Below are 20,263 nucleotides of genomic sequence, written 5' to 3'. Positions count from 1 at the left end.
GCCTGTTCTGAATACAGTATTACTCAGGTTTTAAGGTAAAACACACAAGCATTTACACTTATTTAGATACCTAAAACAGAGTGTAAGAGTGTTCAGTGTTCTGTGCTATAGAAAGGCTCCTATTTTAGAGCTGTTTGTAGACTCTTACCCTTCTGAAGTTAATATTTTATAATTGCAATTTATGATAGGCATACAAAAGGTGCTCACTAGACTTCAGAACTAACTTCCACCCATCTTCTTCCTCCAAACAGCAGGATAACAGAGAGATGTTTCGCAGTGTGCGGCACATGATATACGATCTTATTGAGTGGAGATCTCAAATACTCTCTGGGACCTTACCCCAAGATGAGCTCAAGGAACTGAAAAAGAAAGTGACAGCCAAGATCGATTATGGCAACAGGTTTGTGAGCACTGTTTTCCACGTGTTGATGCCTAAAACCACATCAGGATGTGTAATATTTGACTATAGCTCATTAACTTTGGTCTTCTAAAATACAGGAGTTCCTGCCTTTGGTTATGAGGATGCTGGGCAGGGACTCTTCATTAGGGACTGTAGTGACAGGACAAAAGGGGTAAAGGGTTAAAACTTAAACAGGGGAAGTTTGGATTGGGTATAAGGAGCAAGTTCTTTCCTGTGAGGGTGCTGAGGCACTGGAATGGGTTGCCCAGGGAGGTTGTGAATGCTCCATCCCTGGCAGTGTTCAAGGCCAGGTTGGACAGAGCCTTGGGTGCCATGGTTTAGTGTGAGGTGTCCCTGCCCATGGCAGGGGGGTTGGAACTGGGTGATCTTAAGGTCTGGGTGATCTTAAGGTCCTTTCCAACCCTAACTATTCTATGATTCTAATATGCATTAGCTGTCAGTGGCTTCTTGCAGGATTCTTATCCCTGTATTTATGGAGGTGTAATAGTGTATTAACAGTGCTTTTACAGCAAGATAAAGAATGAAGTTGGTATAGCATATTTTCTCCTATACATATATAGTAGAAATTGTAGTATGTAAAGGGGAATCCATATATAACTCTTTTCCTTCATGACATTATTAATTTGATACTGGTAAGAAGCTGTAATTTTTAAGGTCAACTGAGAAGTGCAAATATTGCCTCCGTTCAAAATACAATTGAAACTGGCTTCTGCAGCATCAACAGTTGTTGGCTTCTCATCACCACCAGCCGCATGTGCCCTGAAGTCACTTAGCTATAATGTGATGTTGAAGGATTTGGCTCAGAAATACCATTTAAGCTCATTGTTCCTCTACTTGCATAGTATCCAGCTTGGACCAGAATCTTAACAGGCAGATTTGATAAAACAAAGTGTCTGTTTAACAGAAGAGAATGGAAATTGTGAAGGAAACATCCACCCAAAAAGACAGCAGTATGGGTTGCATACGTTAGTAGTTCAGACGTATTAACTCTCCAAACAATGCTCAAGATTTGAGCAAAGTTCTTTTTTAACTACAAGTTTTAGGTCCCAAGTTCTCTATATGCGTTTATGACTTTCCATTATGATTTAAAATGAGATATCATGTCTCACTCTTCAACCAGAAGCAGTAGTTTGAATACTGAGGAGCATGTTTGTATTACTGAGCACCTGGGGACTGGAAAAGCTTTTGGCCAGCCAGTCTTCAGCCTCCTTATGATGTAAATAACTCATTGGATTTCAGCTATTAGTGCTTCATTCCTTAAGAAGTGCCAAACTTGCACTATTTCTGCTCACCCACTTTACCAGCAAAAGCTGTGATTACAACCAGAAATATCAAAATATCATCAGTAACTGCATTCAGTCAGTAATTACCATTTATAATCCAAGATATGGACTCTGGTACCTCAGTAGACAATTAACCAGATGTTGTTAATGATATGAGTTTGGCTACTTGATTTTACCATCTGCTTAAGGAGTTTCTTAAAGTTACTCTCAACAACCTCCAGACGCTCAGTGTTCAGATACAACGGCACGTCTTGTGCTGTACTTTATATGCCTAATGTGCTGATGAACTAAAGTGATCAGAATATTCTCTGTGGAGGGAAGTGGATTTTAACTGGTGAGTAAATTCATGTCTGGAAGATACCAAGTTTCTAATGTGTCCTACATTCACTTTTGTCTAAAGTAAACATATATGATGAAGTTTCCTCTTTATCAGGGACTGTAGTGATAGGACAAGGAGTGATGGGTTTAAACTGAAACAGGGGAAGTTCAGGTTAGGTATAAGGCAGAAGTTCTTCCCTGTGAGGGTGCTGAGGTGCTGGCACAGGGTGCCCAGAGAAGCTGTGGCTGCCCCATCCCTGGCAGTGTTCAAGGCCAGGTTGGACACAGGGGCTTGGAGCAAGCTGCTCTAGTGGAAGGTGTCCCTGCCCGTGGCAGGGGTTGGAGCTGGAGGAGCTTTAAGGTCCTGTAAAACACAAACCATCCTGATTCTATGATTTCAATATCCAGACAGAATGAAATCATCATGTGTTTTATAAATGTTTCCTGATCTAATCATATCCTCACTTTTCCTTGCTTTGTGAAGAGCAGATTTATAAATCAGATATTTTGTTTCTATAAATAAAGCCAACAGTTTCACTGCATGCTGTCAAAATAACAGAAGAAGTAAAAGGAGTCTTAGGAATTTTTATTTTTAATGTTTTTCTGAAATTGGGTCAGGTAATTTTGTGGTGAAAACATCTTTTCTGTTCAGTTGCAAAAACTCTGTAACTGGGACACTTAGGAAAAAAAACCCTTGTAAATCTTTCCAAGCATCATTTGCAAGTTAAAAGGATAAAACAAAGAAATAAAATCAAAGCAGGCTTTGCTGCTGTTTATTTGACAGTCTGTGCAGATGTTTGTGTCCTGTTGGTGTGTGGCAGCCTGGGTCATTGCTCTCTCTAAACTTCTGAGCCGCTTTTCCTCTGGTCCAGGCTGGTGTCTTCTACAGAAGGATTCTGCTTTTGTTCATCCCACCTGGCAGTCACCATGCCAGTGGTCAATGTGTCTATCTCCTGCTGTGGCTGCTGTCCAGGGATCAGTAGTAGGGAGGAGCAAGATGATTTTGGCTGTTTATCTGTTTAGTTTTGATGATGAAACCATTTTCTCCCTAGAAAATTAACCTGGGAGCTTGGAGATCCAGGGATGCTTTAAAGTGTGTTGTGACTTTGCCCAGAGAAGCTGTGGCAAAGCCTTGAACCCTGCATCCTTGGCAGTGTTCAAGGCCAGGTTGGACGTGTCTTGGAGCAAGCTGCTCTAGTGGAAGGTGGACCTGTCCATGGCAGGGGATTGGAACTGGATGAGCTTTAAGGTCCCTTCCAACCCAAACCAGGCTGGGATGAGGTCCAATTGCAGTGTGGAACTTCAGAGGTGTTTCTTAACAAGCTGCTGCTTGCACTCTGCAACTTGAGTGATGTTCATCCTCCTTTGAATGAATGCAGTGCAATGATTTGAAGGGGTTTGTGTATTGACCTTGCTCAAGGCTTTTTTAACACCTCCAGGCTTCCTTCTCGTCAAGGAGGGTAAGGAGTGATTTTCCAAATCATAGAATCATAGAATCATTAGGGTTGGAAAGGACCTTAAGATCATCCAGTTCCAACCCCCTGCTGTGGGCAGGGACACCTTACGCTAAACCATATCGCCCAAGGCTTCGTCCAACCTGGCCTTGAACACTGCCAGGGATGGAGCATTCACAACTTCCCTGGGCAACCCATTCCAGTGCCTCACCACCCTGACAGGAAAGAATTTCCTCCTTATATCCAGTCTAAATTTCCCCTGTTTGAGTTTTAACCTGTTACCCCTTGTCCTGTCACTACAGTCCCTAATGAAGAGTCCCTCCCCAGCATCCCTATAGGCCCCCTTCAGATACTGGAAGGCTGCTCTGAGCTCTCCACACAGCCTTCTCTTCTCCAGGCTGAACAGCCCCAACTTCCTCAGCCTGTCTTCATACAGGAGGTGCTCCAGCCCCTGAGCATCCTCGTGGCCTCCTGGACTTGTTCCAACAGTTCTGTGTCCTTTTTATATTGAGGACACCAGAACTGCACACAATGCTCCAGGTGAGGTCTCACAAGAGCAGAGTAGAGGGGCACCAGGTGAGGTCTCACAAGAGCAGAGTAGAGGGGCAGGATCACCTCCTTGGACCTGCTGGTCACGCTCCTTTGGATGCAGCCCAGGATATGGTTGGCTTTCTGGGAACAGACGTAGCATGTCTTCATCTGCCACAGCCCCTGTTCTTCTCAAGTCAAAAGGGGATTTTCTCTCAGATAGACCGCAAACCTCTGTGTGGCTTATCAGACCCTGCAAGTTTGATTTAAGCTCATTCATCAAACCCATGTCAAACCCAAAGTTACAGCAGCTCCATCATGAGAGGTGACTACAGAGTTAGAGGAAGAAAATAGGGACCATGTATTTGGCTCAGAGGTGAAGAGGTCCGGCCTGGGGACAGCAGGCAGGGAAATGCAGAGCAAGGTAGACCTGATTGTTTTATCCTTGGTTCTGCTGCCAGCACTGCACTAATGTGGGAAGACATGAAGGGTCTTTCCTAAGGCTGGATTTGATTATGACAGAAACCTCCCTCTCTGCAGAAGGTAATTACGGATGTTAACACCCCACTGACAGAAATCTGGCTCTGCTTTAAATAAGGGGAAGCAAAGTGTGTTTGCTTGGATCTCATAGGTGTTTATTCATGAATATGCCTGCCTTGGAGGAGAGTGTGGAGTGGGATGGAATGAACTTGTGTGTGGTGTGACTGTAGTGGTTGGGTGTCCAAACTGTTGGATGTATCAAGAAGAGTAGACAAATCCAGTTAAGACACGATTTCTCCAGCTCTTATGCTATTACATTGACATGGGTTCCTTCTGTGCTGTGGGGAAAAATGACTTCCAGTCAAAGCCGGTTATCTCTGGGATTGATGCCATGTTAAACTGATTCATCACGTATCGAATGGCTTTTTGCTGTCATGTTTCACATGTGCATGACTTTGCTAAACACATGGCAGGGTTAACTAAGGAAAGGAGGGGTTTAAGCAGTTATTTGAGCACTGCTAATTTATAAGCATATTTGTCTGTTTAGAATTCTTGATTTAGATCTGGTTGTCAGAGATGAAGATGGCAACATTTTGGATCCAGAGCAGACCAGCACCATTAGCCTGTTCAGAGCACATGAAATTGCTTCCAAGCAAGTTGAAGAGAGGCTACAGGAGGAAAAAGTAAGATACACTGGGGGCTGTAGCTTTTCCATTTCAAACATAAGACTGCAAATTGACTGTTTTTAGCACTGGTAATGAAGAATTTGATATGTTGATGAAGAGTTACCAGGCTTAATCCTTTAGTAACAACTTGTATGTCTGGGCTGTTTAATTGTCTTTCTCATCCTTTAAATGCATAGTAGAATTTATGGTTAATACCTATATTGCTCAGTTAACTACATCGGTGTCTTAATACCAGACACGCGTTTCAGGTTTGTATGTTAGGTTGTCATAAGAGTTTATTTTAAAGGCTCAAGGAGAAGAATATCCTCATGCCTGTATGATTGCTGTATGCCAATCCAGGAAATCCGTTTGTTGGAATACAAGGGGCAAATTTAAATAGCTTTAACCTGCCAGAGGGGAGACTGAGATGAGCTCTTAGGCAGAAGCTCTTCCCTGTGAGGGTGCTGAGGCGCTGGCACAGGGTGCCCAGAGAAGCTGTGGCTGCCCCATCCCTGGCAGTGTTCAAGGGCAGGTTGGACACAGGGGCTTGGAGCAAGCTGCTCTAGTGGAAGGTGTCCCTGCCCGTGGCAGGGGTTGGAGCTGGATAAGTTTTAAGATCCCTTCCAACACAAACCAGGCTGGGATTATTCTAAAGGCATTCTGTGACTTAAATAGTCAACCTCTTTGCAATTCAAACCCTTATTTTTAAAAGGAAGCACACTGCTGTTGTAAGGAGTCCTGCGTGTGTCAGCAGCAGTTAGTGGAGCGTGGTATTCCTGAGGAGATGCTCATGGGTGCATTAGTGCCACGTAATGAGCTCCTGTGCTCTGTTGAGTTGTCATGGGCCATACACACGCTTGCAGCCATTACAAAACTTGGTGTAAAAATGCTCCAGTTTAGGTGGGTTTTAAACTACTGAATTTTTGCATCCAAATTTGTTTATTCGTCCCTGCCTCAGCCAGTTTCTTTCTTTTCCCATCAGCATTCTGCTCCTTCCTTATAGAAGTAGCTTGTGAAAAGTTCATGGGAGCAAAAGTCTGAGGGTGGGTAAGCTGAGGAATGTACCTTGAGATATATTCGAGGCTCTATTTGTTCCTCTATTTGTTTAGCTCTTTTTAGTAAGTGAAGACATCCCTCTTCCCTTACCCTTCTCTCCCTTTCTCCTTATGCTGTGGCACTTCAAGACAGATCCAGAAAAATGCAGTCTGTAAATCCTGATTTAACCAAAGACCACATGAGTAAAATTCAAGAGAAAACCTTCCTTCTGTCTGAAGGGTTTTAGGAAAGGTTTATAGGTGTGGGATATTTGTTAGGCTGAGTTCAACTCTAAGTTTCTTCTATTCTTGCATTACAGTCCCAGAAGCAGAATATTGATATCAACAGACAAGCGAAGTTTGCTGCCACTCCTTCGTTTGCTTTGTTTGTAAACTTAAAAAATGTAGTCTGTAAAATAGGAGAAGATGCTGAGGTCCTGATGTCTCTGTATGATCCACTGGAATCAAAATTCATCAGGTTAGTGAGCTCCTGAGCGTCCTCCCTCATCTGTGCTTGCTCAGTTACAGTAGCGAGGTAGATTTAGGGGATGAAAGGGCTTATGAAAGTCAAACACCTGTGAAAGGCATAGGGCAAGGTCACCTGGGAAGCTGTGCAGCGGCTCTTTGTCATGTTCAGCACAGCATCAGGCAGATCCCCTCACCTAGGGTATGCTTCAGGGTCACCCTGTTCCTCCTTACGCTGTGCCTGTGGTTCCCCATGTGCAGAGCTTAAATGAGAGGTGAGCACACCTGCAAGGCTGTGTGCCCTTGCTTAGCAGCAGTCTTGGCGCTACTCAGAGTTTGATTTCTACATCCCCTGCTTCCTTAAAGAGATTCTTACGCTTTGTTGCTTGCTTTTTATAAGTGATGCCCACAAAGGGAAATGTCAGCTCTTCTCTAAGTAAATACCCATTAGTTTAGGATGAGTAGATTGGGTTTAAAATGGTCTTCTGTAAATTTTGAAGTTGATTACAATGCTTATGTTCGAGGAAGCCATTTAAACAGCGTCCTCACACTATTGTTCTTTCAGTGAAAACTACTTGGTGCGATGGTCAAGCTGTGGACTCCCTAAAGACATAGACAGATTGCATAACCTGCGAGCAGTGTTCACTGTAAGTGTGTGCTTGGTTCAGCTGGCAGATTGTAAAGCCCTGGTTTCATAGCTTGTGAATAACTGAGGAATGTAGTAAGCTGTGTGTAAGCAGTGTGGAGTTAAGTCTGCAGGTCGTGAACATGGAGAAGGCTCATATGAGACACTTCTCATAAGTGACCATTAAATATCCTGGATGCCTGGTGAAACCCAAAGGTGCTCTTTGAAATTTTAACTTGCTGGAAATGGTTTGGCCTCTGAAGCAGTTAATTTACACAGAAGTCAAGATAAACCATTGAAGTACTGTTACAAGAACTCCTTTACTCTTGAGTTTTGCCCTTGTACTAGAGGGTAGCATGGTGAAGGCAAATTCTGAGCAGCAAACCTTCTGTCTACTAAGATGGGATTTGAAATTAATTATAAAGTAACGTGAAGAAAGTGCTCTTTTTAGGACCTGGGCAGCAAAGACCTGAAAAGAGAGAAGATCAGTTTTGTCTGTCAGATTGTGCGAGTGGGCAGAATGGAGCTGAGGGACAACAACACGAGAAAACTGACTTCAGGGCTGCGGAGACCTTTTGGAGTTGCAGGTAACTGTGTGTGCTCTGTCTGTGTCGTGTTATGTTCTTGCATAGAAAACTAGGTGTTAAACTCTTGTGGGGTTGTATAAACCCAGAATTGTTCCAAATTTAATCAGACTGATGGCTGTATTGTAGAGTTTAAGGTAGCCCCTAGGACCTGTATTAGCTAGAGATGCCAAAGTTACTTGCAATATGATGTTACTCTATAGGAAACCTCTGAAATTGCACAGTTAATAAGTCCATCCCTCTTCTGAGTCCCTATTGCTTCCAGTCCCGCAGGGTATTCCCTCAGCGTTCCTCTTGCCATGTGGATCACTTCATTCAGTACACTTTGCTTTTGTTTTCAGTGATGGATGTTACTGACATCATTAACGGGAAGGTTGACGATGAGGACAAACAGCACTTCATACCATTCCAGCCGTAAGTAGGGAATAGGTTAAAGACAAAGCAGAAGGGAAAGAATTAAGATTTTTAACTTAAAATGTGGTGTTTTTAAAACAAACTAAACTTTTGATTGGAGCAAGTGTTCTGTAGATATTCTGAGGGTAATTTATTTCAGTGTCATGTTTTATCTTGAGTAGTCCTTACTAATCTTTCTTCCTCTTACAGTAGTGATAGCCCTAAAAACTGTTCTTTTTCCAAGTCTTGACTTTAAAGCACGCGTTCCCAGTTTTGCAATCTTGATTTCGTTTTGTTTAAAGATGTCAGGATGATCATGTGTAAGAGGTGAAATGCTTAGAACAAGTACATTGCTGGTTTAGATCTGCCAGAGGCTGATAAAGACCAGCAGTGTTACTAACATCTACAGCAGCCACGCGAGTCTTACTTCTGTGAGAGTAGTAAATGGTAATATTGATCTTTCTCTTGGTAGCACATAAAACTTCATAGTAAAGGCAACTCCATAACTGGAGTGCAAACAAAAGCTGAGAATTTGAAGGACGGTTTGGTATACCTCCTGTATAATCTCACAGAATCATGGAATGGTTTGGGTTGGAAGGGACCTTAAAGTTCATCCCGTTCCAGCCCCTGCCCTGGGCAGGGACACCTTCCACTAGAGCAGCTTGCTCCAAGCCCCTGTTTCCAACCTGGCCTTGAACACTGCCAGGGATGTGGCAGCCACAGCTTCTCTGGGCAACTTCATCATGTGAGACTTTTACCCCAGGTATTTTGGTTGACTGATAAGGGAGAGGATGTGTCTGCTGCATGTACCTGTTACAGCTGGTTCGTAGAACCAAGCAGACCAATCTACTATGTGGACCTGGTCTTAATTCTAGTCATCTAAAACCACAAACCTTTCCACAGAACCTTAGAGTTCCACAGACTCTTAAGGTTGCTGACATGGAGTTTGACACTATTGTACAATAACTGAATTGGCTGATAGCAAATATGGAGTTTGTCTCCTTTAAAGTACTGACAAGTCTGACCTGGAGAGAAGAAGGCTCCTTAAGGGGAGACCTTAGAGCAGCTCTGGTGCCTAAAGGGGCTGCAAGAAACCTGGAGAGGGGCTTTGGACAAGGGCCTGTAGGAACAGGCCAAGGGGAATGGCTTTAACCTGCCAGAGGGGAGACTGGGATGAGCTCTTAGGCAGAAGCTCTTCCCTGTGAGGGTGCTGAGGCGCTGGCACAGGGTGCCCAGAGAAGCGTATTAACAAAAGAGCATAGATGGCAAATACCCTGCTGCATCCATATTCATAGTTCCTTTTTTTCATTCCATGAAATGGGGAAAAGTAGGAGAGAGAAGTCAAATAAATGTGCATAAAATATGAATACTTGGTTTTCCTTTCATATGAAATATTAGATTGCCATCTGTTCCAAAAGGCAAAACTAGTTATGTGAGCTAAATTCATGTACTAACTGATTTTCAGAGGGGGTTTAATAATATTAAAAAGGAAAAAGCCTGAAATAATGTAATCTGAAATTCACTTTACTTTGGAAAATAGGCTTAATGCAGGAAGCCCTTGTGATCTGAGGCTGTAGGATGTCGAGAGGCTTGCTGGGGGCTCTGCTTTCTGTCTGAAAGGGTTTTGTTTGTATGCGGCAGTGGTGTGCAGGGTGCTGATGTGGAGATCCCAAGTACCATTCCATCTGGAAGGAAACCAGGAGGTTTTTAGGGAGGAGTGCATTCATGACATATTTATTGTGTGCTAAACAATCACAGGCTTAATTTTCAGTGAGTGTGGAAGTGTGCAATGAAAATGATGCACCTCTGTGGATGGAAGTGGATGCTAATAGAACATGTAGTTTTCTGCTCCATTAACACCAATTTATTTTTGCTCTGTGTAGCTATAAATCAGATTTTGAAATGATGTTCGATGTCTCTTTTTATACTAAATTAAAATGTTCTTCTGAATGTATATTCTAAAGAATATGAATAACGTGAGAACACAAATCCTGGTGCCATTATTTGCAATGTAGGCTGAGGCTGCGTATATGAGCCCCATTTTTCTCCTCCTTCCATGCTTTGCTACTATTGTACCACACGCAACCCTGTTTTCATATCTTTGCTTGTATTCATTCACTAGCCACCACCACAATGGCAGTCAAAAGCACTTGGCGAGATTACTTCAATGACACTTCATGCTGCTGTTTTATTTAGAGAGTGTCCATCTTTTCATTCATCAAGTTTAACAATGTTTGGATTCTCTGCTTTCCTTCTCCTGTGCCCTATCTGGGGGATTTAGGGTAGCTTTTCCTTTGGGTGGTGTGTGCTGCTGCTTAACCCACAGAATGACAGAAGCAACCCTGGAGGGGTTGCAGGGCCAGTCTGCTCTCTCTCTATCTATTAAAGAGAAAACTGCCTGTATAGGCTTTCACTGCTTACCAGGGGGTTTTAAAGTGGGAGCCATTCATCCTCTCCTCCCCAAGCATCCCTGGGGCCTGCGCACGCATGTCCCTGAAGGGAGAAGTAGCAACTCAGGTGTGCTGTACTTCTCTTCTGATTAATGCTCTTCCTCTGTCTTTCTTGTTACCTTTCCTGTCCTTTGTCTTGCGTTAACTAATAAATACTCTTTGTCACAACTATGATACGATCTTTTGTGTTCCCTTGTTACTGTGACTTCTGGTTTTCTGTGACCCTTTGTTTCCTGGTGTTGGTCGTCATGTGCATCCTCCAGGCTAGCGTTGGATGACGCCATTCGACACAAGCAGCTGAACATATCATCCCGTTTTTCACCCAGGGTGGCAGGGGAGAATGATTTCCTTCAGACTGTTATAAACAAAGTGATTGCTGCTAAAGAAGTTAACCACAAGGGTCAGGGTATGTACTGTTATGTTTCCTATGCAACTGGTCTAAAACATACACAAGTGTAACATGTGATGGGTTTAATTGTGGAATCAAGGGTGCATAATATCACCTTGTTCACTGCTGTTTTGTAACAGAATATGTGATTGCATGGATTGTTTCCCCTGTTCCCCGTCCTTCAGGGCTTATTCTGCTCTTCACCTTTTCCCCCTGCCCTATGATAACTCCACAGGTTTCCCATCTTTTCTCTGCGTTGTCCATTGCTTGGACATCTTTATGTTTCTGTCCTGGAAACAGTGACTTAAGGAATTGGCTTTTGAGCTGTAGAGTTTGGCCTCCTAATGCTGAAGGAAGGGATATTCTTTTCCCTTTGCCTTATGTTTCCACTTTGCAGCTGCACTTGCAGCATTTGGCTCCCTGAGAAGAAGACCAGGGCATTGCCCCCACTGTCACTGCACTGCCCAAGCTTGGAGGTGGTAAGGATGGAGCAGAGCAAGGGAACCTCACTGGTACCTTGAATTAGGAGCTGCTCGTGTCACTGCTTGTAATTCAGTGTATGCTCTGCTGATGTGAAACTCAGTTATCTCTTCAAATCTGGGTTTTTTTGTTGTGTGTACAACACTTGATCATGTATCTGCCAGTTAAAAAGTGAACTGTGGGAGGTCTCAGTTATTATTGTACTACCTTCAGTATTTTCTTGGGATTAATACGGCATTGTGCAAGCCAATGTGGAATCGCCACTAAACGCTGTTATGTGAATATCTGTATCACTTCTAGGGCTATCTGAGCAATAGACCTAAGGAATATGTTCCCAATTTTCCCTGATTTTTTACTAATTAATAGCAAATAAAAATCTAAATAAGCTTATTTTTATATTATCCATAAACTAAAGAGAAAAACTTAATCTGCTATCTTCCCCCCACCCTCCATTTTTGTATCTGAGGCCAGTGTGTATCAGAAAGGAGGAAACATTTGAGCTTTTTTGATTCATTCCAGAACCTTTTCCTAAGAAACGGAAGAACAGTAACAGTTGTTACTAGGGCTGTCAGTGTAGGTACAGTTACTGTTTAATGGAATAGCAGCTGGTAGAGCCACCTCTGGAACAGGTCAGCATATAGCCTTTAAAATAGATTTTGATAGAAAATAAAGCCAGCTGCTAAACGTATACCAAATGAATGTATAGTTAATAGTGCGTGCAACAGGATAACCCACAACTTGTGTTACAGGTGAATATTTTGGGGGTTATTTTTCATAGATTTTAATTTTAGGACATTGCTCTGCAGATGTCTGCTGTCTTTATTCCATACATAAACCTGATTTCCAGTCACTTTGCCAAGTGTAAGATGACTTTGGGGTTGGGCTTTGTTTTTCACTTGGGTATCATTCTTTTTCCTACAAGTGCACCCCATGTTAGCCGGGAAGCAGCAGCTTTTTAGTGACTGCTTCTGCTACTGAAGAGAAAAATATCAACTGTGTAATGCTGATGCTGTAGATTTCTTTGTGCTCAGTGCAGTAAAAACGACTTCCTGGGGGTGGTGAATCAATTCAGGGTATGTATCTGCTGCTGGTGCTGTCTTTGGCAGCTCAGTATTGTTTGGTTGTAATACTGAAGTTTTTCCATTCAAATGAGCGTTGCCACTTCTCTCTCTTCCCGTGGAAGATAAAGATTTTTTTAGAGCACGTGAGAGTTCCAGGGATAGGTACAAGCTCGAGGCAGTGCTGCTAATGACTTCATAACTGTATTTCCACAAGACTTCAATGTGGAAGACTGCAATATGAGAAGTCTGGTGCTGGGTGTAGGAGGGATTATCCCTGGGCCACTCCAGCTTCATGCCAAGGGCTTGATGCCTTACTTGCATATTGCAGCCCAGACTTTGATAGGTCCAGCTGATAACAAAGAGTTTCCTCTTTCCTGCCTGTGGCTAACTTGGTTTTCTCCTGGATGGAGACCTCTTGTATTGACTATGAAGAAACATTTTGGCTTTGGTAAGCCCATGTATCTGGAATTGAGCACCTGCCTAACTTCTGCTTACCAAGACACCTCCTAGCTGATATTGCTGCCAAGTGCCTTACCTTGCACAGATTTCCCATGTTTTTTGTTATCCAGTGAGCTTCCAGGTGCAGCTTTTACAGTTTTCCATAAATTCTGCTATAATCTGACATCCTGATGTGTGCTGTACTTCTGGTTCTGCTTGAAGCAGTGGGGGTTTTGAATGATTTGAAGTACTTTCTATTTGTTGTAAATGAAGAGCAGTTACCATAATGTGTTTTTACATTCTAGGCTGTGTAAAAAGCAATCTGTAGTAGCAGGGAATACTTTAATAATTGTGGTTTTTTTTTTTACACAACAGGTTTGTGGGTGACTTTGAAGCTTCTTCCAGGAGATATTCACCAGATTAGGAAAGAGTTTCCACACTTAGTGGATAGATCCACAGCCGTGGCTCGGAAAATGGGGTTTCCTGAGATTATAATGCCTGGTAAGCCCTTGTGTGAACTAACGCTGCTTTGTTATAGTTGAACCTTCTTTGGATCTCGGGATGTGTGGAAGCTTTGGGGGAGAGGGGCAGGAAGATTAATTTCACGTATGATATATATTATAAATAATGGATCTTCAAAGGATTTGTCTCATTTAGAATGAACGTAAAACACTTGGGTAGTATCTGCCATATGTGTTGCATTGATAAATAAAACTTAAGAACCCCCCAAAAGTTGGGATATCGCAGGGACAGTGGAAATTCTCCTTTTTTCCAGTGAAAAATGGATATGAAGGACACACTTTATCTTACCTTCCTAGCAAAGGCATATATAAAACTTACATCTGTTGTGATAAAACTAAACTGTCACTGCAGTGACAGGACAAGGGGTAACAAGTTAAAACTTAAACAGGGGAAGTTCAGATTGGATCTAAGGAGGAAATTCTTTCCTGTTAGGGTGGTGAGGCACTGGAATGGGTTGCCCAGGGAGGTTGTGAATGCTCCATCCCCGGTGGTGTTCAAGACCAGGTTGGACAGAGCCTTGGGTGCCATGGTTTAGTGTGAGGTGTCCCTGGCCATGGCAGGGGGTTGGAACTGGATGATCTTAAGGTCCTTTCCAACCCTAACTATTCTATGATTCTAAACCAGAAAGATTTTTCAGGTGAATGGGCTTGATTTAGAGATATTTAGGTCTTTTAAGGTTTGTACTAGATTTGGATAATGTATTTGAAAGAAAGCCGTATTATCTTTTTCATACATATATCCCATGGATGTTCAGTTCTGGTGTTCATGAAAACAAAACCAAACCCAAACCATGGTGATTCTCAAAATAAAAGCTGCCAAAAGTAACAGCCTACAGAAGAAAACCTGCACTGTCTTTTCTGGATTGATGGGCTTTGGAGGATCCATTAGATATTGCCAAACCCCATCCCTTTTCCAGCATTCCCCGTGGTTGCTGATTGTGCATTTGTCAGATGTTTTACTGTATATCCAGGGTGGATGGGGCTTGGAGCAAGCTGCTCTAGTGGAAGGTGTCCCTGCCCATGGCAGGGGGTTGGAACTCCATGACCTTTCATGTCCCTTCCAACCCAAACCGTTCCATGGTTCCATGACGTGATTCTATGTATTAAGTGCCTCAGTGCACTTGTTCTGCTGATATGTTGGCACATAAGCCATCTGCCTATGAAACTGTTGGGAATTCCCCATTTCCCCATTTAATTTTCAGTATTGGGGTGTAGTTGAAGGGCATTTTAGGACCTAAAGCTAAATACAACCTTCCTGTGCAACCCTGGAGGCAGCAAATCATCAAACCACTTCCTAATGTAGCAAGTTACAGACCTCTGTAGGCTGCTAAATACTTTTGAATTGTAAAGTATCTGTGTGGGGGATAAATTAATGCTGTGTTGGAACTGATCCTTTGAAGTCAGTAATGCAGGAGGTTGTATCAAAGTGGAACTGAGGTGTTTTTTTGAGTGATGTGCTACATGGTCTTCATGATGATGTAGGATTGAGTCCAGAGAGAGCGTGTGATTTGTTTGTTAGATTCACCTTGCTGCACTAGGGGTTCATGGTTCAGACTTTAGAAGTCTCAGCACAGTTTTTAGCTGAACATCTCTTTCCAGTACTAGTAGTTTTGAATGCCCAATGGTCCACCTACCGTGGCTTTATGTTTTGCCATATATAGGTCTAATTGCTGTTACTAAATGTATTGGTCATAGTATCTGCATATCATTGGTTTCACAAATCATTATATATAGTGTGAACATTGCTTAGAGCTTTGCTTTTCCTTTCAGGTGATGTTCGTAATGACATCTACGTCACGTTGGTGCAGGGAGATTTTGACAAAGGCAGTAAAACCACGGCAAAGAACGTGGAAGTTACGGTGTCTGTGTATGACGAAGATGGCAAAAGATTAGAGGTATTAAAGTATTGAATGTCTGGCGTGGTTTGGTTTTGATTCGCGTCTGTTTAAGCCTTTTCAACATCTTTATATATGTCACCTTAAATCCCTATTTTTATTTACAACAAAACTGTTTCCTTTATCATATCTGAATACAACTTGTCATATATCAGCACATGCACTTTGATACTAAATTAATCAGGAGCTCTAAACATGAGCTATTCTGTCTTATTTTGACCTATTTCATGGATGTTTTCGTTTATTTGGATGAAAAAGTGGCGTTTAAGGTAGACATTAACATTTTCTCTTCTCTGTGTTTTCAAGAGCGTTATTTTTCCTGGTGCTGGTGATGAAGCCATCTCAGAGTACAAGTCAGTAATATATTACCAAGTCAAGCAGCCTCGCTGGTTTGAGACTGTGAAGGTATAGAAACTGTTACAATAACTCCCTCTGTGTGGGTTAATGTGCAATTAATATAGGTTTCAATGGAAAGCCTTGAGAAATAGGACTAGGCAAATTCACTGCTAGTGTTAGCAGGACAAAAGGAAAGCTTTCAGAAACTCCTGGAAAACAGCTTTGATTTTAATTGCATATTGAATTTTGTTTCATTCTTTTGGTCAGGACAGCTGTTATGGGGGCATCAATAACTCCAACATCTGCTTAGGAATGGTTACCTCTATTTGCCTGGAGCTGACCTGGAGAGGCAGGGTATTAAGATTAAAACATAATTGTCGTAATGTTAACCTCATCGGTGTTCTGGGATCTGGGCTTTAAGCTTGCTGGATTTGCTTGGGTAATAACATTTTCACTTAAATGCCATGTTTTAGTATTACAGAGGAGGCTGATGTTGGCTTTATGAAACATATTCTGTCTAGCTGTAGTCAGTGGGAGCAGGATATGTACAGGGAAAGGGGCTTACAGCCACTCCCCACACCACTGTGTTAACCCTCCTGGAGTACTGCATCCAGCTTTGGGGCCCCTGATACAAGAAGGACATGGAGCTGTTGGAGCCAGTCCAGAGGCGGCAATGGACTTGGAACCCCTCTGCTCTGGAGCCAGGCTGAGAGAGCTGGGCTGGGTCAGCCTGGAGAAGAGAAGGCTCCTGAAGGGGAGACCTGAGAGCAGCTCCAGTGCCTAAAGGGGCTGCAGGAAACCTGGAGAGGGGCTTGGGACAAGGGCCTGTAGGGACAGGCCAAGGGGAATGGGTTTAACCTGCCAGAGGGGAGACTGAGATGAACTCTTAGGCAGAAGCTCTTCCCTGTAGGGTGCTGAGGCGCTGGCACAGGGTGCCCAGGGAAGCTGTGGCTGCCCCATCCCTGGCAGTGTTCAAGGCCAGGTTGGATGGGGTTTCCTTCCTCTCTTTCTTGGTGCAAGGATTGCTGATTTTGCTAGGGAGTGACCTTTCAGGGTCCTCTATGGCAAAATGAAGCTGGTACCTACCATTAATCTTCCTGAGAGCTCCGAGCATATTATTGAAAGATGTCCAGCTGAGATTTGGTAGTGGTCGATGGTATTTGAACACACTGTACTGACTGTTTCTTTCTTCACCCTCTTCCCCAATGTGTGAAGGTTGCGATCCCCATTGAAGATGTGAACCGCAGTCATTTAAGGTTCACTTTCCGTCATAGATCATCACAGGACTGTGAGTGATTCAGCCTTTTCATTAGGGTTCTTGTCAATGTCTGGTGCCAAAGTCTGCTGATACAGGCATAATGTTCTTAATCTGTAATTAACTGTTGTAATTGCTTTTAGTGCAGGGTAAGGTTTTTGCCTGCTTATTTTGTTTGCATGTCGGCTTCTTTTTCCCTTTACATCTTCCTCACTCTTACCTATCAACATCGAGTTTTCCCTTCCCTGCCCGTTTATTTCTCCAAGTCAAATAGAAGGGCTAATAATTAAAGCTTCAAGTTAGCAACTCAGAGGGTTGTGGTGTTGTGCACCTTAGAGGTAAGTGGTTAGGGAGTAGTAAAGATATTTAACAACCCCACGTGTGAAATAGGAACATAGAAAAGAGCTTACAGGAGGCTTAGCATCAGTAGCTGAAGATTTAGCTATTAAGAAATTGGTTTCTGCTTCTGGTTCTCAGACTGACCTGTGGTTTCTACGAAGTAATTTTGGTCTAAAAGATATGGGTTTCCTCGGCTGTCCTGTAACATTGCTGGCTGCTGAAATGCTTTGAGCTGTTGAGGATCAGATGGAGAGAACCCGACATCTTCCAGTCAAACAGTTGTTTTGTTGTAAAGTGTGAGATTTGCTGTGTTTGTGATAATATTAATTCCTTATAGTGATTACAGGGACTGACTCTTTTGAGAGCAAAACCTTTCTAAATCTGCAAGGAAACATTTTGCTATAGGATAAATGTGTAGACAGAAGCATTAATCAGGTAGTGCCCACTGGATGCGTTTTAAGACATATACTCCTTGCATACGTGTATCTGTGCAATATGTAGCACATTACTCTGTAGTGGTTATTTAATTGAAGCTGCATGTTTTGCAAACTGATCATTAACAAAATATTTCCTTCGTTTAAAGAATGATACTTTCTAATGAAAACTGTGCCAAAAATCAGTGTCAGGAGTGTAAAACCATGATTGTGTGCTACACAGTCAAATACCTTTATGCTAACTCAAAGGTTTAGGTTGGCCATGATTTAAGTGCCTTAGAGCTGCAGGGCTTTCTCATAGACTTCTTGGACTATCCCAGGTTGATTGCACTTTCCTTGTGGTTTTAAGCCTTAACTTTGTGATTTCTACTTGCCCTGTTACTTTGGTTTAACTTTTGAGAAATGATTTTGAGCACCGAGAGCAAACTGAATGCCTTTTGTAGTTCATGTTGCTCTGGAGTGAGTCAGCTTTCAGAGACTGAAACACTTCATTTGTGCTTATGGATCGAGTTTGTTTTGGTTCTAGTGTTCTCCCTCCAAATGATAAAGTGCCGATGAGATTCTCGGTGCTGGTGTTTAAATCACTATTCTATGTACAAAGCACTGCCTTTCTTATAAAAGCCTGACCATTATAAATGCATCACATTTGCTTTGCATTGAAAAAGTTGCCTTAATCCATCTTTCTAAAAGGACAGCCTCAATATAGAAATACTAAACATGCGGTTTCGGTGGTGTGGTCACATTCTTACACATCATTTTGCATTTCTTGCCTCTTTCTTGCATTTAAAAGATTCTCCTTATTTTTCTACACTTTCCCTATCTGAGAATCTTGACTACAGCCCTTCATTTGCAGACTGTCCGTGGCTTTGAGGTTTAGGTGGACTGTTTGTCATTATCAAACCCTTAATTCTATGTGGTGGTGTTTTGCTTTTTGTTCTCACAGCCAAAGATAAATCTGAGAAGATCTTTGCCCTGGCATTTGTGAAGCTCATGAGATACGATGGGACAACTTTGAGAGATGGAGAACATGACCTTATAGTTTACAAGGTAGGTTTTTTTGTGGTACTTTAGTCTTTCTTTAGTAGGGAGCTGAGCTGCCTGACTTTTAGTGAATTACTGTTAGAATAGCACAGAAAAATGTGTTCTAGACTATTGTGTTAAATCAAGCTACTAAATATGTACTGTGCCATTTGAATACTTGGCAGATTGATTGTTAAACCTGGAATATGTTTTGCTGGGGATGTTTGAACTTCAAAGGCATTTGTAACTAAGTTTCATGTGGGTTTTTGTAGCTAGGAAAAGTTACTTCTGTAGCCCTTTAAATATCACATCCTGGCTCTAATCTGTCGACAGTTTAGTGCTGAATTACTGTTGTTGAAGACCCATTGGATAGTTCCAATTCTAGAACAAACCTAAGATAAAACAATGTAAATAATAAGATTTTATTATTACCTAGTTTTTTTTACTAGATAACTTCAAGTTGTTTCATGTTGTGTTTAAAACACCCCTGTAGGCAGAAGCAAAGAAGCTGGAGGATGCCTCGACGTATTTAAGTCTGCCATCGACCAAGATAGAACTGGAGGAAAAGGGACACTCTGCAACAGGGAAGAGCATGCAGAACCTGGGGAGCTGCACCATCAGCAAAGACTCTTTCCAGATTTCTACTCTAGTTTGTTCAACAAAACTCACCCAGAATGGTAAGTTCCTAGAACTGCTGGAGCTTCTGCTCTGTGTACTTGGAGTAGGGTTGTATGTACTGACTTTCCTGCCTTCTCCATCCCCCTTCCTCTGTGAATGGATGGTGGGTTGTTTACCGTGCAGCCTTGGATTAAATTGGCTGGATGCAGCAGCAAAAGCATCTACTGAGTTTGTGTACTCTCCAGCCTTTTCCCATGGGCTTTGTTTTGCTTTAGAGCAGCACATGTCTCTAAGAAAACAGAAGAATCCCAAGTGCAATAGAAACAGGAATATTGTTTGCCATATAATTGAGACTTTTACCCTGAAAGTACACTGAAAACAAGCTCTGTGGCATTTTACCTCTCTGTGGGTATGAATAATAGCACTGAGGAAGCTGATTGGTTTGCTTTTAGGAGTAGGTAATATGGCTTTGCTCCCAAATAAGCTTTTTGATGTTATTTCCAAGGTGTAATATCCATATCTTATGCTTGAAGAAAGCTCTTGTGTTTTCTTGTGTTGGGGATGTGAGCATGAGCGTGTTGCACAGAGGTCGCTCATGTGTTCACGTCTTGACGTGAACAGGAATGGAGTTTTGTCATATTTGGTTCCTATTAAAACTTGCTTATGTCCATTTTTCATGTGTATTTGTCAGCTGGCTGACTGCATCCAAGGGCTGTGGAGAGCAGAGCAGCCACCAAAGCAAATATTTCACATTTCCAGACTGTGCCCTGTCTGTAAT

The 20,263-nt window shown here is 42.5% G+C and overlaps 1 protein-coding gene across 2 annotated transcripts in view; it reads left to right on the top strand.

Moving 5' to 3' along the window:
* DOCK1 (dedicator of cytokinesis 1) overlaps positions 1–20,263 on the top strand; it is a 315,270-nt gene that overhangs the window by 37,376 nt on the left and 257,631 nt on the right. Inside the window, exons 6-18 of one of the 2 annotated variants that reach the window (XM_057408682.1) lie at positions 252–400; positions 5,032–5,167; positions 6,504–6,661; positions 7,214–7,295; positions 7,725–7,860; positions 8,199–8,271; positions 10,964–11,106; positions 13,443–13,568; positions 15,359–15,483; positions 15,790–15,888; positions 17,035–17,107; positions 18,791–18,894; positions 19,361–19,544. In XM_057408682.1, the coding sequence (XP_057264665.1) occupies positions 252–400; positions 5,032–5,167; positions 6,504–6,661; positions 7,214–7,295; positions 7,725–7,860; positions 8,199–8,271; positions 10,964–11,106; positions 13,443–13,568; positions 15,359–15,483; positions 15,790–15,888; positions 17,035–17,107; positions 18,791–18,894; positions 19,361–19,544 (1,588 nt within the window). The remainder of the gene's footprint in view (positions 1–251; positions 401–5,031; positions 5,168–6,503; positions 6,662–7,213; positions 7,296–7,724; positions 7,861–8,198; positions 8,272–10,963; positions 11,107–13,442; positions 13,569–15,358; positions 15,484–15,789; positions 15,889–17,034; positions 17,108–18,790; positions 18,895–19,360; positions 19,545–20,263) is intronic. The other variant, XM_057408683.1, reaches the window with a different exon arrangement.

Source organism: Pezoporus wallicus, unplaced genomic scaffold (genome assembly GCF_028554395.1).
Source record: "Pezoporus wallicus isolate ANWC-B61680 ecotype Strahan unplaced genomic scaffold, APGP_CSIRO_Pwel_v1 contig_13954, whole genome shotgun sequence".
In the NCBI taxonomy this organism is placed as follows: domain Eukaryota; kingdom Metazoa; phylum Chordata; class Aves; order Psittaciformes; family Psittacidae; genus Pezoporus; species Pezoporus wallicus.
This window is presented reverse-complemented; position numbering and strand designations above follow the sequence as displayed.